The 20,058-nt window shown below is 38.2% G+C and overlaps 1 protein-coding gene across 14 annotated transcripts; it reads right to left on the reverse strand.

Annotated features, from left to right (window-relative positions):
* Positions 1 to 304: 304 nt before the first annotated feature.
* Positions 305 to 13,868, reverse strand: LOC103431826 (branched-chain amino acid aminotransferase 2, chloroplastic). Of its 14 annotated transcripts, none has more exons than XM_029092617.2 (10): positions 13,457 to 13,868; positions 13,263 to 13,348; positions 5,195 to 5,369; positions 4,002 to 4,178; positions 3,781 to 3,912; positions 3,112 to 3,210; positions 2,508 to 2,624; positions 1,630 to 1,725; positions 1,329 to 1,441; positions 305 to 729 (listed from the first exon to the last, which is right to left on the reverse strand). In XM_029092617.2, the coding sequence occupies exons 1-10, from the start codon at positions 13,583 to 13,585 to the stop codon at positions 612 to 614; spliced, it is 1,242 nt and encodes a 413-aa protein (XP_028948450.1). In that variant the 5' UTR covers positions 13,586 to 13,868; the 3' UTR covers positions 305 to 611. The 14 variants fall into 14 exon arrangements, with proteins under 14 accessions (XP_028948450.1, XP_070672532.1, XP_028948444.1 ...); XM_070816431.1 differs by having other exon boundaries at positions 13,269 to 13,348; positions 13,457 to 13,806; XM_029092611.2 differs by having other exon boundaries at positions 5,195 to 5,372; positions 13,457 to 13,744.
* Positions 13,869 to 20,058: the final 6,190 nt, after the last annotated feature.

Below are 20,058 nucleotides of genomic sequence, written 5' to 3' on the forward strand. Positions count from 1 at the left end.
AAAACTCTTTTATCAGAACCATCTAACTTTGTTGTAACCCGATCCTGATTTACACCACTGAATAAGACTTTGGGGTACAAACTTTTAAAAAGTTGCTCTCTTGTTTCCTAACCCAACCACCCACCACCCACCCCCAACCCCTCTCCCAACCGATGTGCCGCCAATGCCTCGCGATCAGAGGCACCATCATGGGACACCTCCACTGCAGAGGCGTCCGTGCCTCAGGTGGCAGCCATGACTGGAACTAACATTCTTTCTTAATTCTCAAAATTTGAAAATAAACGGATTTATAATAACTAAAGAATTTAATGAAAGATAGTAATTAAAGTCATTTCCATGTAGAAATCTAGATTTACAATAATGTGGCAGTTTATCTTTCGGGGCTGAATTCGCCATCACACGATAAAAAACACATACATAGATATTGAGGCCAGTGATGCACATAAGAAATTCTAACGAAAGTGCCAAATACCAGTTCAAGAACCTACTATCTACAGACTTAGGGAATAAGAAAACAACAAAGCTAAACAAGATTTAAGTACCATACGATTAACGGTGGTTTGCAGCACCTTCAGCGGGGTGGCTAAGTAGAGTTTTCACTTTAGTATGCTTTACTCTAGCTCAACAGTCCAATCCATCTTGTCCTCTGAAAGACCCATTTGTAATCTGGTAAGCACAGAGTAGAGCTTTCCGGACACGACTCCAAAACCACCTTCTCCATAAGAAACCCTACACAAGAAAAAGATTACAATTATGTTTCTTTGATTGTGGTATGGATGCTCCCACATAAACCCAATCTTCTATTTCAATAAGCAGGAGTGCTACTGAGACATGTTAGGCCTGGAAATTTACTTTTGCCCGAGTAATAGCCATATATGTATTTTAGGGCTTTTCACATACAAGCTCACGATAACATTGTACTTTAGAGAAAAGGACTTCAAACCCAATAGTTTATTTTAAAAAGCCCAGCTACATTGTAATGGAAGAGAGGCACCAAAGAAACTTCACAACTAAGAATTGTTCAGATGAAGGAATATCTTAAAGTGTTTTTGTATAAAATTGTCGGGGTATTATTTTCTAATTTAAAATTGAACGGGCAATTTCCCCCTTACAAGAGGATGACATAATCAAAGATTACGTTAATTTCTTCACCAACAAACTAGGCAAAAGAAGTAATCTCCGCTTCCCATTTTGAGGAAACATTTCAAAGTGTCACTCATTTTTACCGTTTTGTTGATGGACAAAGAAAAACTTGCTTTGCAGGCCAATAAAGAAAACGAAAAGCTGTTTTCTTTCTCTGGAACTTTTGTTAGACATAGAAAACTTACTTTTTGCCAAGATACGTTATGCTGCCAACAGGTGATACAACCACAGCTGTTCCGGTGCAAAAGACTTCATCAGCATCAAGTAATTCATCCACTGCCACTTGGCGCTCCTCAACCTGCACATTATAAAATGGCATTCGGCAATTAAGTTACTAAAGAAAATATTTAAGCTATTATTTTAGCTCTATAACTAGTAGAGTATGCCTTGCACCATGTAAAAACCAAAATAAAAGGTCAATAACAAGAGAACATTAAGGAAATGTCTTCCCATCCCCAACTCCCCAATCATATACCATATTCATACCTGGAATCCTTCGCTACGAGCAACATCAATTATACTCTTTCGAGTAATGCCAGGTAAGATTGTCCCTTTTATTGCCGGAGTAGAGATAACATTATCCTAGAAACACAATAAACATGGACAAATTAGCTTTGACCACCTTTAAACTATAACATTGTACATATATGCTTCATGAAAGTGCAAATGACATGTCAGATGCAAGGGTTTATTGTTGCAACTAACGTTAAGTTCCATGAAAAGAATGTACTTGCATATGGGGTCGAAGACGACAGACCATCTCAAAGAAAGAAATTTTTTTAATAATTATATTAGAAGCCAGTAGGCTAATCTTGGAAAGCTCTAGGCTGCATTTAAATTTAAGAAACAATGCTGCTGTTCAAGTATTGAGGAAAATTACATTATAATTTGTTCCAGAACTTAAAGGGAGTAAAATCTCTTCTTCAATTTTATGAGACATGGCAATGCTACAGTATCTATTGTAATGCGTAACAGTATTGAGGAAAGGCTGCAATTATAAAAGTGGATTTCAGTGCTTAAGGTTATCAGACATGCCAAGTGATAACAATTGGTAAATGTTTGATGCAATTTGTGGCAGCACCAGCAATGCATTCCTGTTGTTACTATAGTATGGTCTGGTGTGCAAACCAAAGTGTCTATTTGGTAAGGTTCTTAAAAGAAAAAGTGTTGGCTTGGGATCGCAGTAAGTGCAGGTGGATGGTTTTATTAAGCATGCAATTTTGTGAACTCATAAACAAAATGACATCATAGCACATTGAGAAGGCAAACATCTAGGGAGCCACCAATCAATAATAATATATTGTGTACATGATAATAAAAATAAAAATAAGACATGCGCACCCAAAAAATTCCAGTCACATTACCTTGACAACAAAAATATTGCACAAGGAAACCTCCTCTAAATATTTTTTGTGAACACAGTCGAGGTACAAAACATCAGAATAGCCTTTTGCTGTTGCAGCAGACTGTGCCTTCAAAACCTACAGATAAACCATTTAACATTTTGAAGATTAACAGGTCCGCAGCTAAATACTGCAATTTTAAGTTAACAAAGTGAAATGATAAATACTAACTTAACTACAGGAAAATGGTTGGAATGAGCCCTTGTTTAGTCGGTGACATTACACAAGTTAATTAATTCATTAAAGAAACAAATATATGATTTTCATTGATGGACACAGACGGAGCCTCGTATTTAAATTTTAAAGAGAGTATAAAAGTTTAATCACTACGCAATTAATATCTATGAAACTAAATAAAGGGTTGCTGCTTTTAGTTCTTGACGCACTAAAGAAGTTAGAACCATATGCAGAGGGGAAATATTATGGTCACAGTTTTATGACTTTACACCAAAAAAATCAAGACAGAACATAGTCATAGGAAGCAGACAACTAATAATTTAAAAAGCTGAATTGGGCCAAGATTCAAGTAATTAAGAACTACATAATAAGAGAAGCACTAGCTTACTGCGGCATAATTCCCTATAGTCTTGACTCCTCCAGTACCACCAGGAGTTGCACGATGCAATTCATGTTCAACAATCAAATTTATGGGTGCAACACCTTCCTGCCACCAGATATGCAGATATAAGCCACTCAATGATGGTAGAAATGCAACTAAACAAGCAAAGAATCCGAGAACAAAGTGATAACAATAGGGTAAAACCAAATTCAAACAAGTGACCTATTTACAATAAGACAAGGGAATACCAGACAAGAACATTGAAGCTAAAAGTAATGAAATAATCCACACACCCAATGGAAAAAGGAAAGAAACGTTGCTCTATAATGACCTAAATCATACATTTTGCACCAAACACTTAGATAAAAACTTAAAATGTAACGTGCACTTTTCACGATTATGACTCGCTAAAAAGATTTCAAAATGCCCATACCAATCGTGACTCAATCATGTTGAACAATCAATGGGCAATATTGAATTTGGTGATAGCATCCAACAACGCATTAAATCGAAATAATCATTAGTTAGTGAATTACACAAGACTGCATTGGTATAAAATAAAATGCCAATATTAAACTTGGTATAGCAAAAACAATTAGAAGAAAATTCCGGAAAAACAAGGGCAGTGACATGGTATTTTACACTTCATAGCAATATGCAAGTACGACAACAAACCTTAAAATAGTTTCCAACGGGTGAAACATAAATAAGAAATGTGTACTCCGGAGCAGGTGCAAGACCAAGAACAGCACCACTTCCCATTAGCAATGGCCTGATATATAGGGAACCTTTGCCTGGAGGGGGAACCTGAAACAAGAGATTGACAACTCATTAACAACATTACACATGCTAACATTCAAAATAAAAAATTCTTACTACATGTGTGTTTTTATTACCCAGCGTCTATTTGCTAAAACAGTAGCCTTTACAGCTTCAACAAACTGTTTGACAGTTGGTGATGGCATACACATCCGCTCTGCACCCAACCTCATCCGCAATGCATTTTCCTCAGGACGAAACAAGAGTATAGTACCATCTTCTTTCCTGTAGGCTTTCAAACCTTCAAACAATCCCTAAGGAGATGAACAAGAGAAATATTAAAGTATGATTAGTCAATATTCAAGTACTTGGATTACTTAATTAAAATATTTTATTTCCCAAACTTTTCTTTCAGTTTAACCTCATCATGAGGCGATAACGAATCTCTCACCTCCTTGACTTATCCTCCATCTATGAAACCAATCACTTTAATGCCCTATTTAGTTACAAACCCAGTTACAAACCCGCACTACAAGCCTCAGCATGTTCATAACTATTCTTTAAGATTTAGACATGATACCTTAAGATTCAGACTCGTATATATCTCAAACTCCAAACTAATTAACAGAACAACATCTACCTGGTGCAGAATATGATACTTATTCAAAGTGTGTTATATATCACAATAGCTATATTTAATTGACTTTAAAAGCTCATCCAACACTATATGCAAATAGTCAAAAATAACAAACAGGAAAATTCACACCATAAGCCCAATTGAAACAACGATTTTTCCCAACATCAAAACAGAACAGAATAAGAAAATTTATCATACAATAATTATAAGGTTCGATGGTGTCTAGTAAAAGACATGGCACAATTCAAACAGTGAACCAATGATTTTCCTAAAATGCACTTATTTAGGGCTTAGGTTTTAGGGTTTAACTCTCCAACTTTGAGCTAACATCCAATTAAGAGAGTGAAACTCTACAACACAAATCGTACAAGGAAATTCTACACCCTAGGGGTCCCTGTTACAGAATAAAAACTTCAGAAGGAAACACCGTAGCATCACATCGGTAAACAATTGGACTGAAAATTTTATCGTACATGCTCCAAATCAGAAGATGAAAAAGAAAATGTTTAGACGTCACACACAGAACTCATATAATAGTAGGCATATCAGTGGACTAGGTATCCAATTAGTATAAACTCCAATACTCCCATTATAGTTTTGGGCTTGTAATTTACTCCTAAAGTAAGAATACATAAATACAAAACTTTATATTGAATAAAGTAACATTAGGGTGCAAAGTTTTAAATATTGAACCTGCCCATAATTCAAGACTCCGGCTGAGGGGCTCAATTCGATGTTCCCAAAACTTTGTAATTCACCTTTGGGAAAGTTTCCGCCTTGAGCACATTTCATGACGTACATGTAGTCGGTAGAAAGAAACGCAAAGCCAAGGTTGTCCCAATCGATGTCCGCTAGTTCTCTTGTTTCACTGCTGAGCCCAACAATAACATGTAAGCATAGAAATCAAATCACATAAACCAGAAAAAAACAAATTGGACAACGAAATCAAAACTAAGTAAAACAGAACAAGTTAACTAAATCAAATCCGAAAGCAGGGATTAACCAATGTAACGTATGATAAAAACAACATAATCAAAGCAAACGATGTGTTAATAATCAATCAAATTCACCATTTCCACAACAATACCAATAAATATTTAAAAGCAACCCAAATGGAAAGGAAGAGAATTTACACGAACCTATCGGACAATGTGGTATATCCGCCAATGGGAGAGGCGGCGGCTGCGGCGGCGGCTCCATGAGAAGTCAAAGGAAGCTGCTTTTGAAGCGTCAAAACAAAATAGTGAGCAAAACCCCATTCGTAAATCAAATCAAAATTAAATTAAAAAAATATGTACATATATGTGTGTATGTATGTGTATATATATATGTATATATAAGAGATTAATGTGGAGGATGGAGGGTACCTTTAAGGAGAGAGGAGAGGAATGGGAGGTGAAGGAGAAGGGGCGGAGGGGAAGAGAGGAAGAAGGGTTGCGGGAGGGGTAAAGAAGGTAATTTGGCTGAAGACCTCCAAGGACGGCGCTGCTCTCCATCTCTCTCTAACCTCTAAAACTCTCTAAATTTCTCTCTCTCTCTCTCTCTCTCTCTCAATACAACACAAACCCTTTCTCTCTATCTCTCTCTCTCAATTTGTTTTTGTCTCTCTCTCTCTCTCTCTCTCTCCCCCCCCCCCTTTTTTTCCGTCTCTGTCGTTGTGAATATACTAGGAGAGAGAGAGCCAGGGAGGCTGCTTGCGTTCCGAGTCAGATTGTTAGGCAACTGAAATAACTATCTTTTCATTTCCACATAGACCGATTCAATGGAGAAAGCTATATTTCCTTGACCAAAAAAATAGGAAATAAAAAGGCTATGCTATAGTGCTACTTGCTCTTACGGATTTTAGAGGTGATTGATTTTCACATTTTTTTTTAATTTCTCGTACGTCTAAATTTATTTCTGATTATTTGATTGAGTAAAGTAAAGAAAAAACGTATATGAATAAGTAGAGTGCGTGTGTTTATATTGTTCTTCTTTATTGTAAATGAGATGATTTGAATTTAACTATTATGAATGTTTAGTTATATAACATTATCAGAATAGACACGTGATGTAGCTTACTTCAAATTACCCAATATGGTTGTACTGAAAAAAATGATTAACCAATTTAAGTAGAATGGAAGTTTTGACAACAACTAAAACAAAGTAAAATTGGGATGTGTTGATGTTGTTTTTTTTTTTTTTTTTTTGGTCGAATGGAATATGCAGATGTGATTCATCTATTCTATTAAGAGAAGAGGGCTTGTCAACTTTTGCCTTTTTTTTCCAATATTGCCCTCACTTTTTAATACACAATGTTGACATGAGAGGGTAAAATAGTAATTTTGTATCTTTTAACAAAATAACAATCATATCCTCATTTTTCCTATTTTACTTGTTTCACTTGTTTCACTGCTAGTTCACTTGTTTCACTGCTGAGCCCAACAATAACATGTAAACATAGAAATCAAATCACATGAACAACAACAACAAAGCCTTTTTCCCACTAAGTGGGGTCGGCTATATGAATCCTAGAACACCATTGCGCTCGGTTTTGTGTCATGTCCTCCGTTAGATCCAAGTACTCTAAGTCTTTTCTTAGGGTCTCTTCCAAAGTTTTCCTAGGTCTTCCTCTACCCCTTCGGCCCTGAACCTCTATCCCGTAGTCACATCTTCGAACCGGAGCGTCAGTAGGCCTTCTTTGCACATATCCAAACCCCTTTTGTGTACGTGTTGGTGCTTCACCGCCCAACATTCTGTGCCATACAGCATCGCCGGCCTTATTGTCGTCCTATAAAATTTTCCCTTGAGCTTTAGTGGCCTACGACGGTCACACAACACGCCGGATGCACTCTTCCACTTCATCCATCCAGCTTGTTTTCTATGGTTGAGATCTCCATCTAATTCTCCGCTCTTTTGCAAGATATAGATCCTAGGTAGCGAAAACGGTCGCTCTTTGGTATTTCCTGATCTCCGATCCTCACCCCTAACTCATTTTGGCCTCCATTTGCACTGAACTTGCACTCCATATATTCTGTCTTTGATCGGCTTATGCGAAAACCTTTAGATTCCAACACTTCTCTCCAAAGGTTAAGCTTCGCATTTACCCCTCATGAGTTTCATCTATCAACACCATATCGTTTGCGAAAAGCATACACCAAGGAATATCATCTTGAATATGTCATGTTAACTCATCCATTACCAACGCAAAAAGGTAATGACTTAAGGATTGTTGATGCACAAAATCAGTGAGGACTTTGGTACAACAGAAAGTATTAAGTTTGTGATCTTCGCTAGATTGCTCTGGTCATTAGTGTGGATAAGTATGTAAATGGATAGAGATAGGAAAGCAAACACAAGATGTACGTGGTTCACCCAGATTGGCTACGTCCACGGAGTAGAGGAGTTCTCATTAATTGTGAAGGGTTTACGCAAGTACATAGGTTGAAGCTCTCCTTTAGTGAGTACAAGTGAATGATTTAGTACAAATGACATATGTTCAAGCTTTCGTCTTCACTTGCCTTATCTGTCTCATAGGTAGATGTGGCATCTTCTCTGGAAGTACGCTTCCTCCATCCAGGGGTGGTATCTTTAACTGGTGGAGATGCACAAGGTAATGTATCAATTTCACTTAAAGCTTACTTGTAGTTTCAGGCTTGGTCAAGCGCGATACAAACCATGTAGTGGGAGTCCCTCAAGTCGCCGAGCTAGGGGATCTACTGAAAGAGGTGACAGACAAGGTAAGCAATCAAAGCTCCAAGCAATCAGTCCCAGATCAGAAGTTTGATTTCGAGTTCCGGCTGATTGTTCTCATTCTCCCTATCTTGCAGGCAGCATGAAGGATAAAGAGAAGAAAAGGAGAATAGATGATATGAGATACTTTTGCTTTTGAAGAAGTAACTTTCCACAGGCTTATTCTTGAACTGGGCTGGAGGATTGTCTGGTTTCCTCCAGAGTATAAGGCCGACTGAAGAATTTGAGGGTCAAAACAAGTCCATCAAATCTAGAGTACGTTCGACCCTGCTGATATGGGATACTTTTACTGTTGACAAAGTAGTGGATGTATCGGCACGTGTTCTGTTACGCTTGTCTCCACATGCTTCCTTGTATCCTTCTCACTTTCCCTATCTGTTCCTCAGGCAGATGTGGTATCTTCACTGGAAGCATAAGATGTTGAAGATGAGTACTCGAGAGCAATGTCAGGTAAGTAATCAGGTAAGGGGTTCCAGGCAGTCAGTTCCTGACTGGAAGCTTGATTCCAAGTGCTGACTGATTGCTCTCTTTCTCCTTGTCTTGCAGGTAAGAACAATGCCAAAGGAAAAGACAGGGAAAAAGCATGATATGGGATACTCTTGCTTTTAACCCTGATGATATGAGATATTCTTGCTCTGGTGTAGCTTGTTTGCATAGGTATTATCGGGGGGAAAGAAAGCTGAGTATTTCGAGAGGCTTCGTTGGGAGTGCCCTCTCAGATATGAGGAAGGGTTGAGCATTTTTGCAGGTCTTCCTGTCCGTTGAGGATGGAGGTCGACATATATAGGAGTTTCCCTAACAACAAGTAGTAATGCTATTCCTTTACCCTGCTTGGTCATAGCACGGTAGTGGGAGCTGCCAGCTTCACGTGTGTCAGAGCACTTTGAAAAAGTGGTCTGTGGTATCGGAAAAGCTGATGTTGTGTGTGAAGATTACAGACAAGCTTTATCCAAGGAGATCTGGCTCTCGAAGTTGAGAAAGCGGTGCCTCTTCGGTTTTCGTACAAGCAATCCTGTCGGGGATCTGGCTCTCGAGATTCGAAAGATAGTGCTTCTTCGATTTTTGAGAGAGCAATCCTGTTGGAAGTCTGGCTCTCGAGATTCAGAGAGCGGTGTCTTTTCGATTTTTGAGAAAGTAATCATGTTAGGAGTCTGGCTCTCGAGATTCGGAGAATGGTGCCTCTTCGATTTTGGAGCAAGCAATCTTGGTGGGAGTGTTTTCTCGAATGTAAGTAAAGGTTGGGCATGTTTGCTAGTCTACCTTGCCACGGAGCACAGAGGTTGACACACAGGGACTTTCCAATTATCCAGCAACGGTGCTGTTCCTTTACCCTTGTGGGTAATAATATGGTAGCTAGACCTTCAAAAGTTATATGTCTAAACTTTGTTAGTGCTATTTCTTTGCTATTCTTTTACCCTTCTTGGTCATAGCGATGTAGTGGGAGCTGCAAGCTTCACGTGTCTAAACTAGGGGTGGGCACTTAGAACCGAAAACCGAAACCGAAACACGAACCAAATCGAACCGCACCAAACGGTTTGGTTTTGCGGTTTTGAAACGGTTTCGGTTTTGAAACCAAACCGCAACATAGAAAACGGTTTGGTTTCAGTTTTGGCTTTTGAAAACCGCACCGAAACCGAACCGCACCGCAAATATTAATAAACATTTAATTAAATGTCCATATTATATTTCATGTTTTAATTTGTTGTTTGTTAGAATCCATACACTTAGTTTAGTACTCCACCACACTAGAATATCATCATTTATCACTTTCTTTCGTTCATTAACTTGAAGGACCTTTGTTATTTTATACCATCACACACATATATGTACAAGGGTGGACTAACTTGTTATTAAGAGTCGAACAATGATCTAATAAAGTCCACTCATTTGAAGTATGATATCACATATTCTAGTATCAAAGTTTCGCTCATGTTTAATGAATTCAAATTTATTCAACTTGTTTTATGATAAACATTGTAAGGGACACCCTTTTGTTGCACAAACATATTTTAACATCACAACTACATGCAACATGCTAATTGTTTACATAACAAATCTCTTTTTCCTATTGCTATTAGGAAATGCTTATTAATATGTTGAATTGAAAATTGTACATTTTTTCTTAAAAATCAAACCGAAACCGTTTGAAACTGCACCAAACCGAACTAAACGGTTTGGTTTCATTTCGGTTTTGGCTTCAAAACCGCACCGAACCAAACCGCAAAAAAATTTGGTTTCGGTTTCGGTTTCACTCAAAACCGCACCGAACCAAACCGTGCCCACCCCTAGTCTAAACTTTGTCAAAGATCTTTAGCAAAGTTATCTGTGGTACCCATGAGCTGATGGTGCGTGTGGAAAGTGGATGATTGAACAGTAAGATTCACGTGCTTTCTCCTTCACCAGAAATCTTTAACAGAATGCCCGTAATTTCAGCAAAGCTGAGTGTGCATGTGACAGGTGCTGACAAGGCTGAAAAAAGCAGGTGCCTCTTCGATTTCTGAGATCGGCCCTCGTGGTCTCTGAGCAGCCCAGGTTTTGAGAAAGCAAGTGCCTCTTCGATTTCTGAGATCGGCCTTCGTGGTCTTTGAGCAGCCGAGCTTTTGAGAAAGCAAACGCCTCTTCGATTTCTGAGATCGGCCCTCGTGGTCTCTGAGCAGCCCAGCTTTTGAGAAAGCAAACGTCTCTTCAATTTCTGGGCAGGCACCTCTTCGATTTCTGAAGCTCCGTCGAGTGCAGATTTTTATAGAGGCTGGCATTAAGTTCCAAAGCACACTTGAATCCTCACCAGTAGAAGCTCCCTTCTTGCACTTCTAAGATCTTGATTTGTCCAACCTCTTCTCTCTTCAACACCTTTGAAAATGTCTGGCACATCCGACCGTCGTTTTGACTTGAACCTTGTTGAAGAGGCAACCACGCCTTCTCTAGACAACATATGGCGCCCATCCTTCTTATCCCCTATTGGTCCTCTTACCGTTAGGGATTTCGTGATGAACAATGATATGACTGCTGCGGTGGTGGCCAGGAACCTTCTCACTCCCAAAGATAACAGACTACTTTCCAAACGGTCTGATGAGTTGGCTGTTAAGGATTCTCTGGCTCTAAGTGTTCAGTGTGCAGGTTCAGTGTCTAATATGGCCCAGCGCCTATTCGCTCGAACCCGCCAAGTTAAATCATTGGCAGCTGAAGTGATGAGTCTCAAACAGGAGATTAGAGGGCTCAAGCATGAGAATAAACAGTTGCACCGGCTCGCCCATGACTATGCTACAAACATGAAGAGGAAGCTTGACCAGATGAAGGAATCTGATGGTCAGGTTTTACTTGATCATCAGCGGTTTGTGGGTTTGTTCCAAAGGCATTTATTGCCTTCGTCTTCTGAGGCTGTACCGCGTAATGAAGCTCCAAATAATCAACCTTCGATGCCTCCTCCTTCTAGGGTTCTGTCCAGTACTGAGGCTCCGAATGATCCCCCTCCAGTGCCTTCTCTTTCTGGGGCTCTACCGACTGCTGAGACTTCTTCTAAGCAACCTTTATGAAGGCTCCCTCTTGTTTGTTTATTTTGACTCATGTATATGTACATATTTGTAACTTATCGGAAATATCAATAAATAAGCTTTGCTTCATTTCAATGTATTGTGTTAAATACACCAAAGTCTTCTTCACTGAGTGGGGTCGGCTATATGAATCTTAGAACACCATTATGCTCGGTCATGTGTCATGTCCTCCGTTAGATCCAAATACTCTAAGTCTTTTCTTAGAGTCTCTTCCAAAGTTTTCCTAGGTCTTCCTCTACCCCTTCGGCCCTGAACCTCTCTCTTCTTAAAGAATGTGTTGGCTAAGAAGAGATCGTATGCCATTGCAAAATCCAAGATAGCTTCCCCATCCTCGTTTCTCTCCCCAAAACCATGGCCACCATGAAAACCTCCATAGTTGCCTGTCTCCCTGCCCACGTGTCCATTTAAATATCCTCCTATAAATAACTTCTCCGTTTGGGCAATTCCTTGCACCAAGTCTCCAAGGTCTTCCCAAAATTTCTCCTTCGAACTCATATCCAACCCTACTTGAGGTGCGTACGCACTAATCACATTGATGAGTTCTTGTCCTATTACAATCTTGATTGCCATGATTCTATCTCCTACCCTCTTGACATCTACAACATCTTGTGTCAAGGTCTTGTCCACGATGATGCCAACACCGTTTCTCGTTCTATTTGTGCCCGAATACCAAAGTTTAAACCCTGAATTTTCTAGATCCTTTGCCTTAAGACCAACCCACTTAGTTTCTTGTAGGCACATAATATTTATCCTTCTCCTCACCATAACTTCCACTACTTCCATAGATTTTCCCGTTAAGATTCCTATATTCCACGTTCCTAAACGCATTCTACTCTCTTGAACTCTACCCTTCTGTCCTAACTTCTTCACCCTCCCCCGTCCAATAGGATCAAAGTACTTCTTTTGTGTGTCCTGTGTAAAGTTGATAGGAGCATATGCTCCCAAACAACTTTGAGTGGAGTCGTTTGAAAAGAAGTTTCTACGGCCCCCTTGCTCATTTAACACTGCATCCGGGTGCCGATGGAGATACAGCGACCCTCGCTCACTTATCACTGTGCTCGGCCACACAGCGCGCCACTTACGGGTGACGCCCTAGCTTTAGCGCGATTTCATTCTGGATTCATTTTCATAAAGATTCAACGTAACTGTGGAGTGCCGGCTGTTAACTACCTGACGTCCTCCCCCTCATCTTTTACCCGGGCTTGGGACCGGCAATGTAAGATAAACTTACACAGGCGGAGTTGAAATCAAATCACATAAACCAGAAAAAAAACAAATTGGACAAGGAAATCAAAACTAAGTAAAACAGAACAAGTTAACTAAGTAAAATCCGAAAGCAGGGATTAACCAATGTAACGTATGATAAAAACAACATAATCAAAGCAAACGATGTGTTAATAATCAATCAAATTCACCATTTGCACAACAATACCAATAAATATTTAAAAGCAACCCAAATGGAAAGGAAGAGAATTTACACGAACGTATCGGACAATGTGGTATATTCGCCAATGGGAGAGGCGGCGGCGGCTCCATGAGAAGTCAAAGGAAGCTGCCTTTGAAGCTGCAAAACAAAGAGTGAGCAAAACCCCATTCGTAAGTCAAATCAAAATAAAATTAAAAAAATATGTACATATATGTGTGTGTGTATGTGTATATATATGGAGTGTACCTTTAAGGAGAGAGGAGAGGAATGGGAGGTGAAGGAGAAGGGGCGGAGGGGAAGAGAGGAAGAAGGATTGCGGGAGGGGCAAAGAAGGGAATTTGGCTGAAGACCACCGAGGACGGGGCTGCTCTCCATCTCTCTCTAACCTTTAAAACCCTCTAAATTTCTCTCTCTCTCTCTCTCTCTCTCTCTCTCTCAATACAACACAAACCCTTTCTCTCTATCTCTCTCTCAATCTCTCCCCCCCCCCACCGCGGCGCCGCGTCTCTGTCGTGAATATACTACGAGAGAGAGAGCGAGGGAGGTTGCTTGCGTGCGGAGTCAAGATTGTTAGGCAACTGAAATAACTATCTTTCCATTTCCACATAGACCGATTCAATGGAGAAAGCTGTATTTCCTTGACCAAAAAAATAGGAAATAAAAAGGCTATGCTATAGTGCTTCTTTGCTCTTACGAATTTTAGAGGTGATTGATTTTCACCTTTTTTTTATTTCTCGTACGTCTAAATTTATTTCTGATTATTTGATTGAGTAAAGTAAAGAAAAAATGTATATGAATTTGTAGAGTGCTAGTGTTTATCAAATTATTGTTCTTCTTTATTGTAAATGAGATGATTTGAATTCAAATATTACAAATGTTTAGTTCGATATAACGTTATCATAATAGATACGTGATGTAGCTTCAAATTACCCAACATGGTTGTACTGAAAAAAATTATTAACCAATTTAAGTAGAATGGAAGTTTTGACAACAAATAAAACAAAGTAAAATTGGAATATGTTGATGTTTGTTATTTTTTTTTTTTTGGTCGGATAGAATATGCAGATGTGATTCATCTATTCTATTAAGAGAAGAGAGCTTGTCAACTTTTTGCCTCTTTTTTCCAATTTTGCCCTAACTTTTGAATACACAATGTTGACATGAGGAGGGCAAAATAGTAATTTTGTACCTTTTGACAAAATAACAATCATATCCCTATTTTTCCTATTTTACACTTATTTTTTATACACAATATTTACATAAAGAGGGCAAAATGGTAATTAAGTAATATTAAGAAAAATATGCCCTTATTAAGAGATCCCATCATCATTGTCTCATATTCTTTTTTTGAAAAAAATGACAATTATATACTTATTTTTTCAATTTTACCCTCACTTTTGATACACAATATTTACATAAGGAGGACAAAATAGTAATTATGTAATATTAAGAGAAATTGTGCACACACACAAAGTGTGTGCTCTCTGCTAGTAAACATTAGAAAAAGACTTGCCCACTGTAAACTAAACACCCAAAAATAGAAAACAAGAAACCAAAACAAAATATTTTTTAACAAGAGTTTGGAAAATAATAATCAACACACCCTTGTTAAGCCTCTCACGCACTCTTATTTAATCATATTTGTTGTTTTCGTTCAATTTATTCAATATGAATAACAAAAATTAAAAAAAAAATATGTGTGAAGAGATAAAAAGAATATGTGAAAATTACGTACCTAACTTGTGTAGAAGTGTTTTTAATATGGTTGAAAATATTTTTGGTAAAAATACTTTACTATTGTTTCTTTATGTGATCGGGCAAGGCTGGCCTTGAGGTTAGTCCATGTAGGCGCTCGCCTAAGGCCCCCCTTTTAGAGGGTCCCAAAAATTTTGTATATCCTGTAAATAACATATAAATACAGAAAAAGTAAGAAATATCATCATTCATTTGTTGGTGTAGAGGAAATGTTCTGCTTCACTTTTTGTTAGAGTGTTGAGTTCAAAACATGGAGCTGCCTTTTTAGTCACTAGTTTTTTCTTATGTTTCAAATTTACTCCCAATTCATCTGTCCAAATGCATATAAAGTTATAAAACTCAAGTCCCATTGCAATCTTTTTTTCTTTCAACTTCCCAATCTCTCAATTTTCTAACAAATGTTTAAATCAACTATCACATGGTCTTGAAGATTGTACTTTAAGGTAATAAAAACTTTGAATTTATATTTTTCTTTTCAACAATTTAGCATTCAATGGATTATTTTAATATTTGAATCCATTAGGGTGATGTTGATTATTTCGGACTGTACTAGCTTTAGGGACTAAACAGATTGGCTTTAGATTAGATTAAGCTGTATTGACTTAGTAAAACGTTTAGTGCATTGTCGGATTAAGAAGTAGAATAATAAAAATTAATTTGTTTTTCTTTTACTTTTTCTAGAATTCTTGAATGCTTTCCCTTTTTCTTGCTCTTTTGTTCCTTTTTTTTATTCTGGAAAAGTTGCTCTGCAACTGGCACAAAGCTTCAAGGCATTGGGGTATTTGAACTTTTTCTTGTTCTTTTGTTCTTTTTTGTTTCTTGAAAAGGCTCTGCGGATGGTGCAGAGCTTCAAAGGATTGGAGTTATTACAGAGCTTCAAAGAATTGGAGTTATGCAATTTGAATCGGAGGTTTTGCATCGGAGCTTCCAAACAACGACCCTCATTCCTTATAGATCTCACTGGCCGATTTTCAAGAGGTCTCTTCGATTTGGGGTTTTGTGTTTTGGGTTTCTCCGAACGACGAGAAACCAAGATGCCTGCAGCGGGAAGGGCAAAGTGAGGAAGAAGTAGTTTTGTTTTGGGTTTCTCCTAGTGGCGAGAAGCCAAGATGCACGCATCGGCTAAGCAGAGGGACAAAGTAAGGAAGACGAAATAGATGGGAAGGGCGAAGCTGCATAAAGTTCTTAGCAGTGCGCCCAATTTTGGGTGGCCTCGCTAGGACCAGTTAGTGAAGCTTTTAGTGTAGGTGAGTCCTTCTTAGTCTCATTAAACCTAGGCCATGCTGCTACCAAACACAGGGTTGGACTAACCCTTAGTCCAGTCCAGTCCAGTGAACTTTAGTGAGAGAAAACAAACACCTCCTAATTGTTTTAACATTTTAAACAATTTTTTTTTTGCCACGTGGCACATTTTTTTTATGGTCATGTAAGCAAATATGTGAAATCTATATGTGCCACATCATCATTTAATAGTCAATTTGACGGATTGACTAACGGAGGATTGACATTGCAACGAATTTGTACGATGAGGTATGACATTGCAATGTTTAAAACATGAGGTATGTGATTGTGGTTCGACTCATAGTTGAGGTAATTTTGTGTAATTTACTCCTATATATATATATATATATATATATATATATATATATATTAACTTTCAGTTTAGTTCGGGATCAAATCCTACTATTGTGAATTATAGTATTTCTTTTTAGTGGTATAAAATTATTTTTAAATTAATATTTTTCTTATTGCGTAATAGGTTACCCACGTGAATACCTGGACTGACTTGTTATCTTAACAGCTACTTATCGGGTTACTCGATAATGACCCGATTCATTATCGTGTCACCCGAAAACCTGTTAATTTGGTGTTTTGTCGTGTCGGGTTATTGGGTTGTGTCAGAAATTGTTAGGCCTAGGCTCGGGGGCTGACTTGATAAGAACTAAGGCTATTCACCCCTTAAAACTGGACTACGTCCACTGAGTCTCCTGTATATGTTAAATAAGAGGTTACAAATAGTGCTCGGCTTAATTTTTTTTTTCTCACTTAATTCTTCCAACCCATTATAAGGAGTACTCATTATCCTTATATAGGCCCTTAGTGAGCCACAAGTCTCTTCAGGCTCGAGCCTTTCACTACCTGTGCATTTAATTCGCCAAATACATAAATTTGATCTGCTAGCTGCCCATTCGTTCTTTGGACGACATGTAGCAACGAAGTGACATCTGTTCAAGTAAACTTGCATGTTTCCTTGGGACAACGCTTACTGAGCGGCCTTAGGGTTGGTGGGAACCGATATTCGAGTGCTTATATCTGTCAACCTTTATGCCATTTCATAGGCTCCTGTTCTCTTTGATAGACGTCACGTGGCCTGAAGTTAATGCCTGAGTAGGTTTGTCCATGTAGTCTTGCTAGCAGGCAAAACAGACCACGTAAAGGTCGTCTGTATTGCTCGTGACAATCTTTCCCAATTTTGTTAGGCCTTGATCTTTCTTTCTTTGGGCCTGTGTTCCTTTTGAGTCTTTAGAGATTGGAAAGGATCCCGCATTAACATTATCATCCCTCTTTAGCAACTTCCACCGCTAATTCAATATCAAATGAACTCATATCAAATATTTGCTAACATCTTCTCCTTGGAAATAGAATAATGGAGACTTTGATTGTCACAAGAAATTAATGATTGTTTAAGCAAGTGCAAACAAGTATTGCTAACTTTAAAGATGAAAACAAATTGAGATTAATTAAAAAAAATTATATTCTCATGCTAGTGAGTGTCAATTCACTAAATAATTAAACAAAAGAACTGTGGTTTAATAATTTACGTAATTTCAGTCAAATATAATAAGGAAAAGTTTACAAGCAGGTCATCGGGGGGTTTTTGTCCTGTCATGGGGGTTACCAGCAACAAGGCTTCAATCAAGGTTCCTTTGGTTGTTAATCAATTACTTATTGTTGTTAATTATTATTTTAATTATGATCATGGCGTGTGAGAGAGGGAGAGTGTGAATGCCCTTAAAAGTAGCTCTAAAATTGAAGTGCTTTTGGTTGTAAGCTAGGAGGATGTTTCTTTTCTATTTCTCCTCATCGAGGATTATTCCTCTTCACTGTATACAAGTTATTCACTTGGGTTGTAAACTTTGCCACTATTGATACTTAACAAAATTACTGTTTTTAGCATTGTTTGCATGTCCCTTCAATTAGGTAATTAAAAGGCTTTACTGCATGTGGTTTGTTCACATACTACTCGGAGGCTGCTGGATCGACTAAATTTCCATTTAAGTTTGTTCCATTACAAAATCATGCCCTTTGAAGTGCAAGAAAAATAGGAGATGTTGAAGAAATGATATTTACAATTGGCATGAAGGAGAAACAGAAAGGCAGTAAGTGAGAATTCAGATGTGAGCATGACTCGGATCAAATCACCATAACCGAATATTATTAACCAAGAAAGAACCAAATGAAAAGGAAAAGGTAAAAAAAGTGTAGGGGAGAGTTTCCATTGTATACCCAGACCACCCTTTCATCAATTTGTTTATTATTCATTTGTTTTTGTTAGGGGAGCGGACCCTTTTGACATTATGCATTGAGGTTGTAGTCTGCATGGTATATGTATATATATATATATATATATATATAGCAGTACACACTACTCTTTCTCTTTTATTGATGTCACTGCTTACACAAACTTTTTGTTATAAATACCAACCTTTTGATTGAAATACATAAGGAAAGTTCCTTGGTCTCCCCTCTTAAAACTCTATCATCATCATCATGAATTATTCATTACCAATGTCACTAATCAGGTGGGTTCTTAGATTCGAGTCCAAAACTTGTAGCTCTTCTTGTTGATTATTGACTCAAACATGTAGTCAAAGTCCAAATCTTTGGGCTACTTTGTGGTAATGGGAGGCAAACAACATTTGTGCCTAATTTGTGCCTAATTTGTGCCTAACTCTTTTTGACTTGATGGTAGGCCTTTGGCCATTGATGTCTTTGAGAAGCTTTTCTTTGGCTATAAAAGGAGAGCAAGGTGCATCTCATAAGCATGGAGTAGAGACAAGAGGAGAACAAGGAAGAGAGGAGAAAGAGCAAGAAGCCATTTGGCATAGAGAAGAATTTTCTCAAATTGTCTTGCTTTGTATTTTTGGTTTTCTCTTCCTATTGTAAGTGTGAGAGCTTGGGTTATTCGGGTCTTTGGGAAATTGAGTGATAAACACTATTGTATGTTCTCATTGATTATAGTGGAATACTCCGTCGTCTCCAAACTGGATGTAGGCATTGCCGAACCAGTATAAATCTTGGTGTTCTTGTTGATAGTGGTTTTATTCTGTTCTGTTTAACTATTCACTTACAGTTGAATGCCGCTTCCGCACAACAAGTGGTACCAGAGCCCAGTTCCGTGAATAGTGTTGGTGCTACAGTTCTGTGAACAGTGAACTGCTACAGTACCTGTGAACAGTGCCGTATTTGTGAACAGTGCCGAGTAGATGGCTGGAGATAAAGACGAATCTGTAAAGAAGGGGTCAACATCGTCTTCGTCTACATCCAATAGACATCCAACCACTACTACAAGGTTAGAGGTTGATAAATTCAATGGCTCTAATAATTTTGGTATGTGGCAATGTGAAGTTATGGATGTGTTGTATCAACAAGAGTTGGATATGGTTCTGGAAGATAAACCAGAAGATATTGATGACAAGCAGTGGACGCGAATTAATCTTCATGCTTGTGCTGCTATTCGATCGTTCCTTGATAAGGAGTTGAAATACCCGTATATGAAGGAAACTTCTACTAAGGAGTTATGGACGAAATTGGAGGAGAAGTATATGACCAAGAGCGCAGAAAATCGCCTCTTCTTGAAGAAGCGACTCTTCCGATTTCAGTATCGTCCAGGTATCTCTATGCACGAACACCTCAATAATTATAATAAAATACTTGCTGATTTAGCAAACCTTGATGTGAAAATTCCTGACGAGGACAAGGCACTATGTTTGTTAAATTCATTGCCTGATGATTATGATCATTTGACAACTACTCTATTGTATGGAAAATCCGAGGTGAAACTTGATGAGGTGTCTACGGCATTGGTGAAT

Source organism: Malus domestica, chromosome 02 (assembly GCF_042453785.1).
Source record: "Malus domestica chromosome 02, GDT2T_hap1".
Taxonomy (NCBI): Eukaryota; Viridiplantae; Streptophyta; class Magnoliopsida; order Rosales; family Rosaceae; genus Malus; species Malus domestica.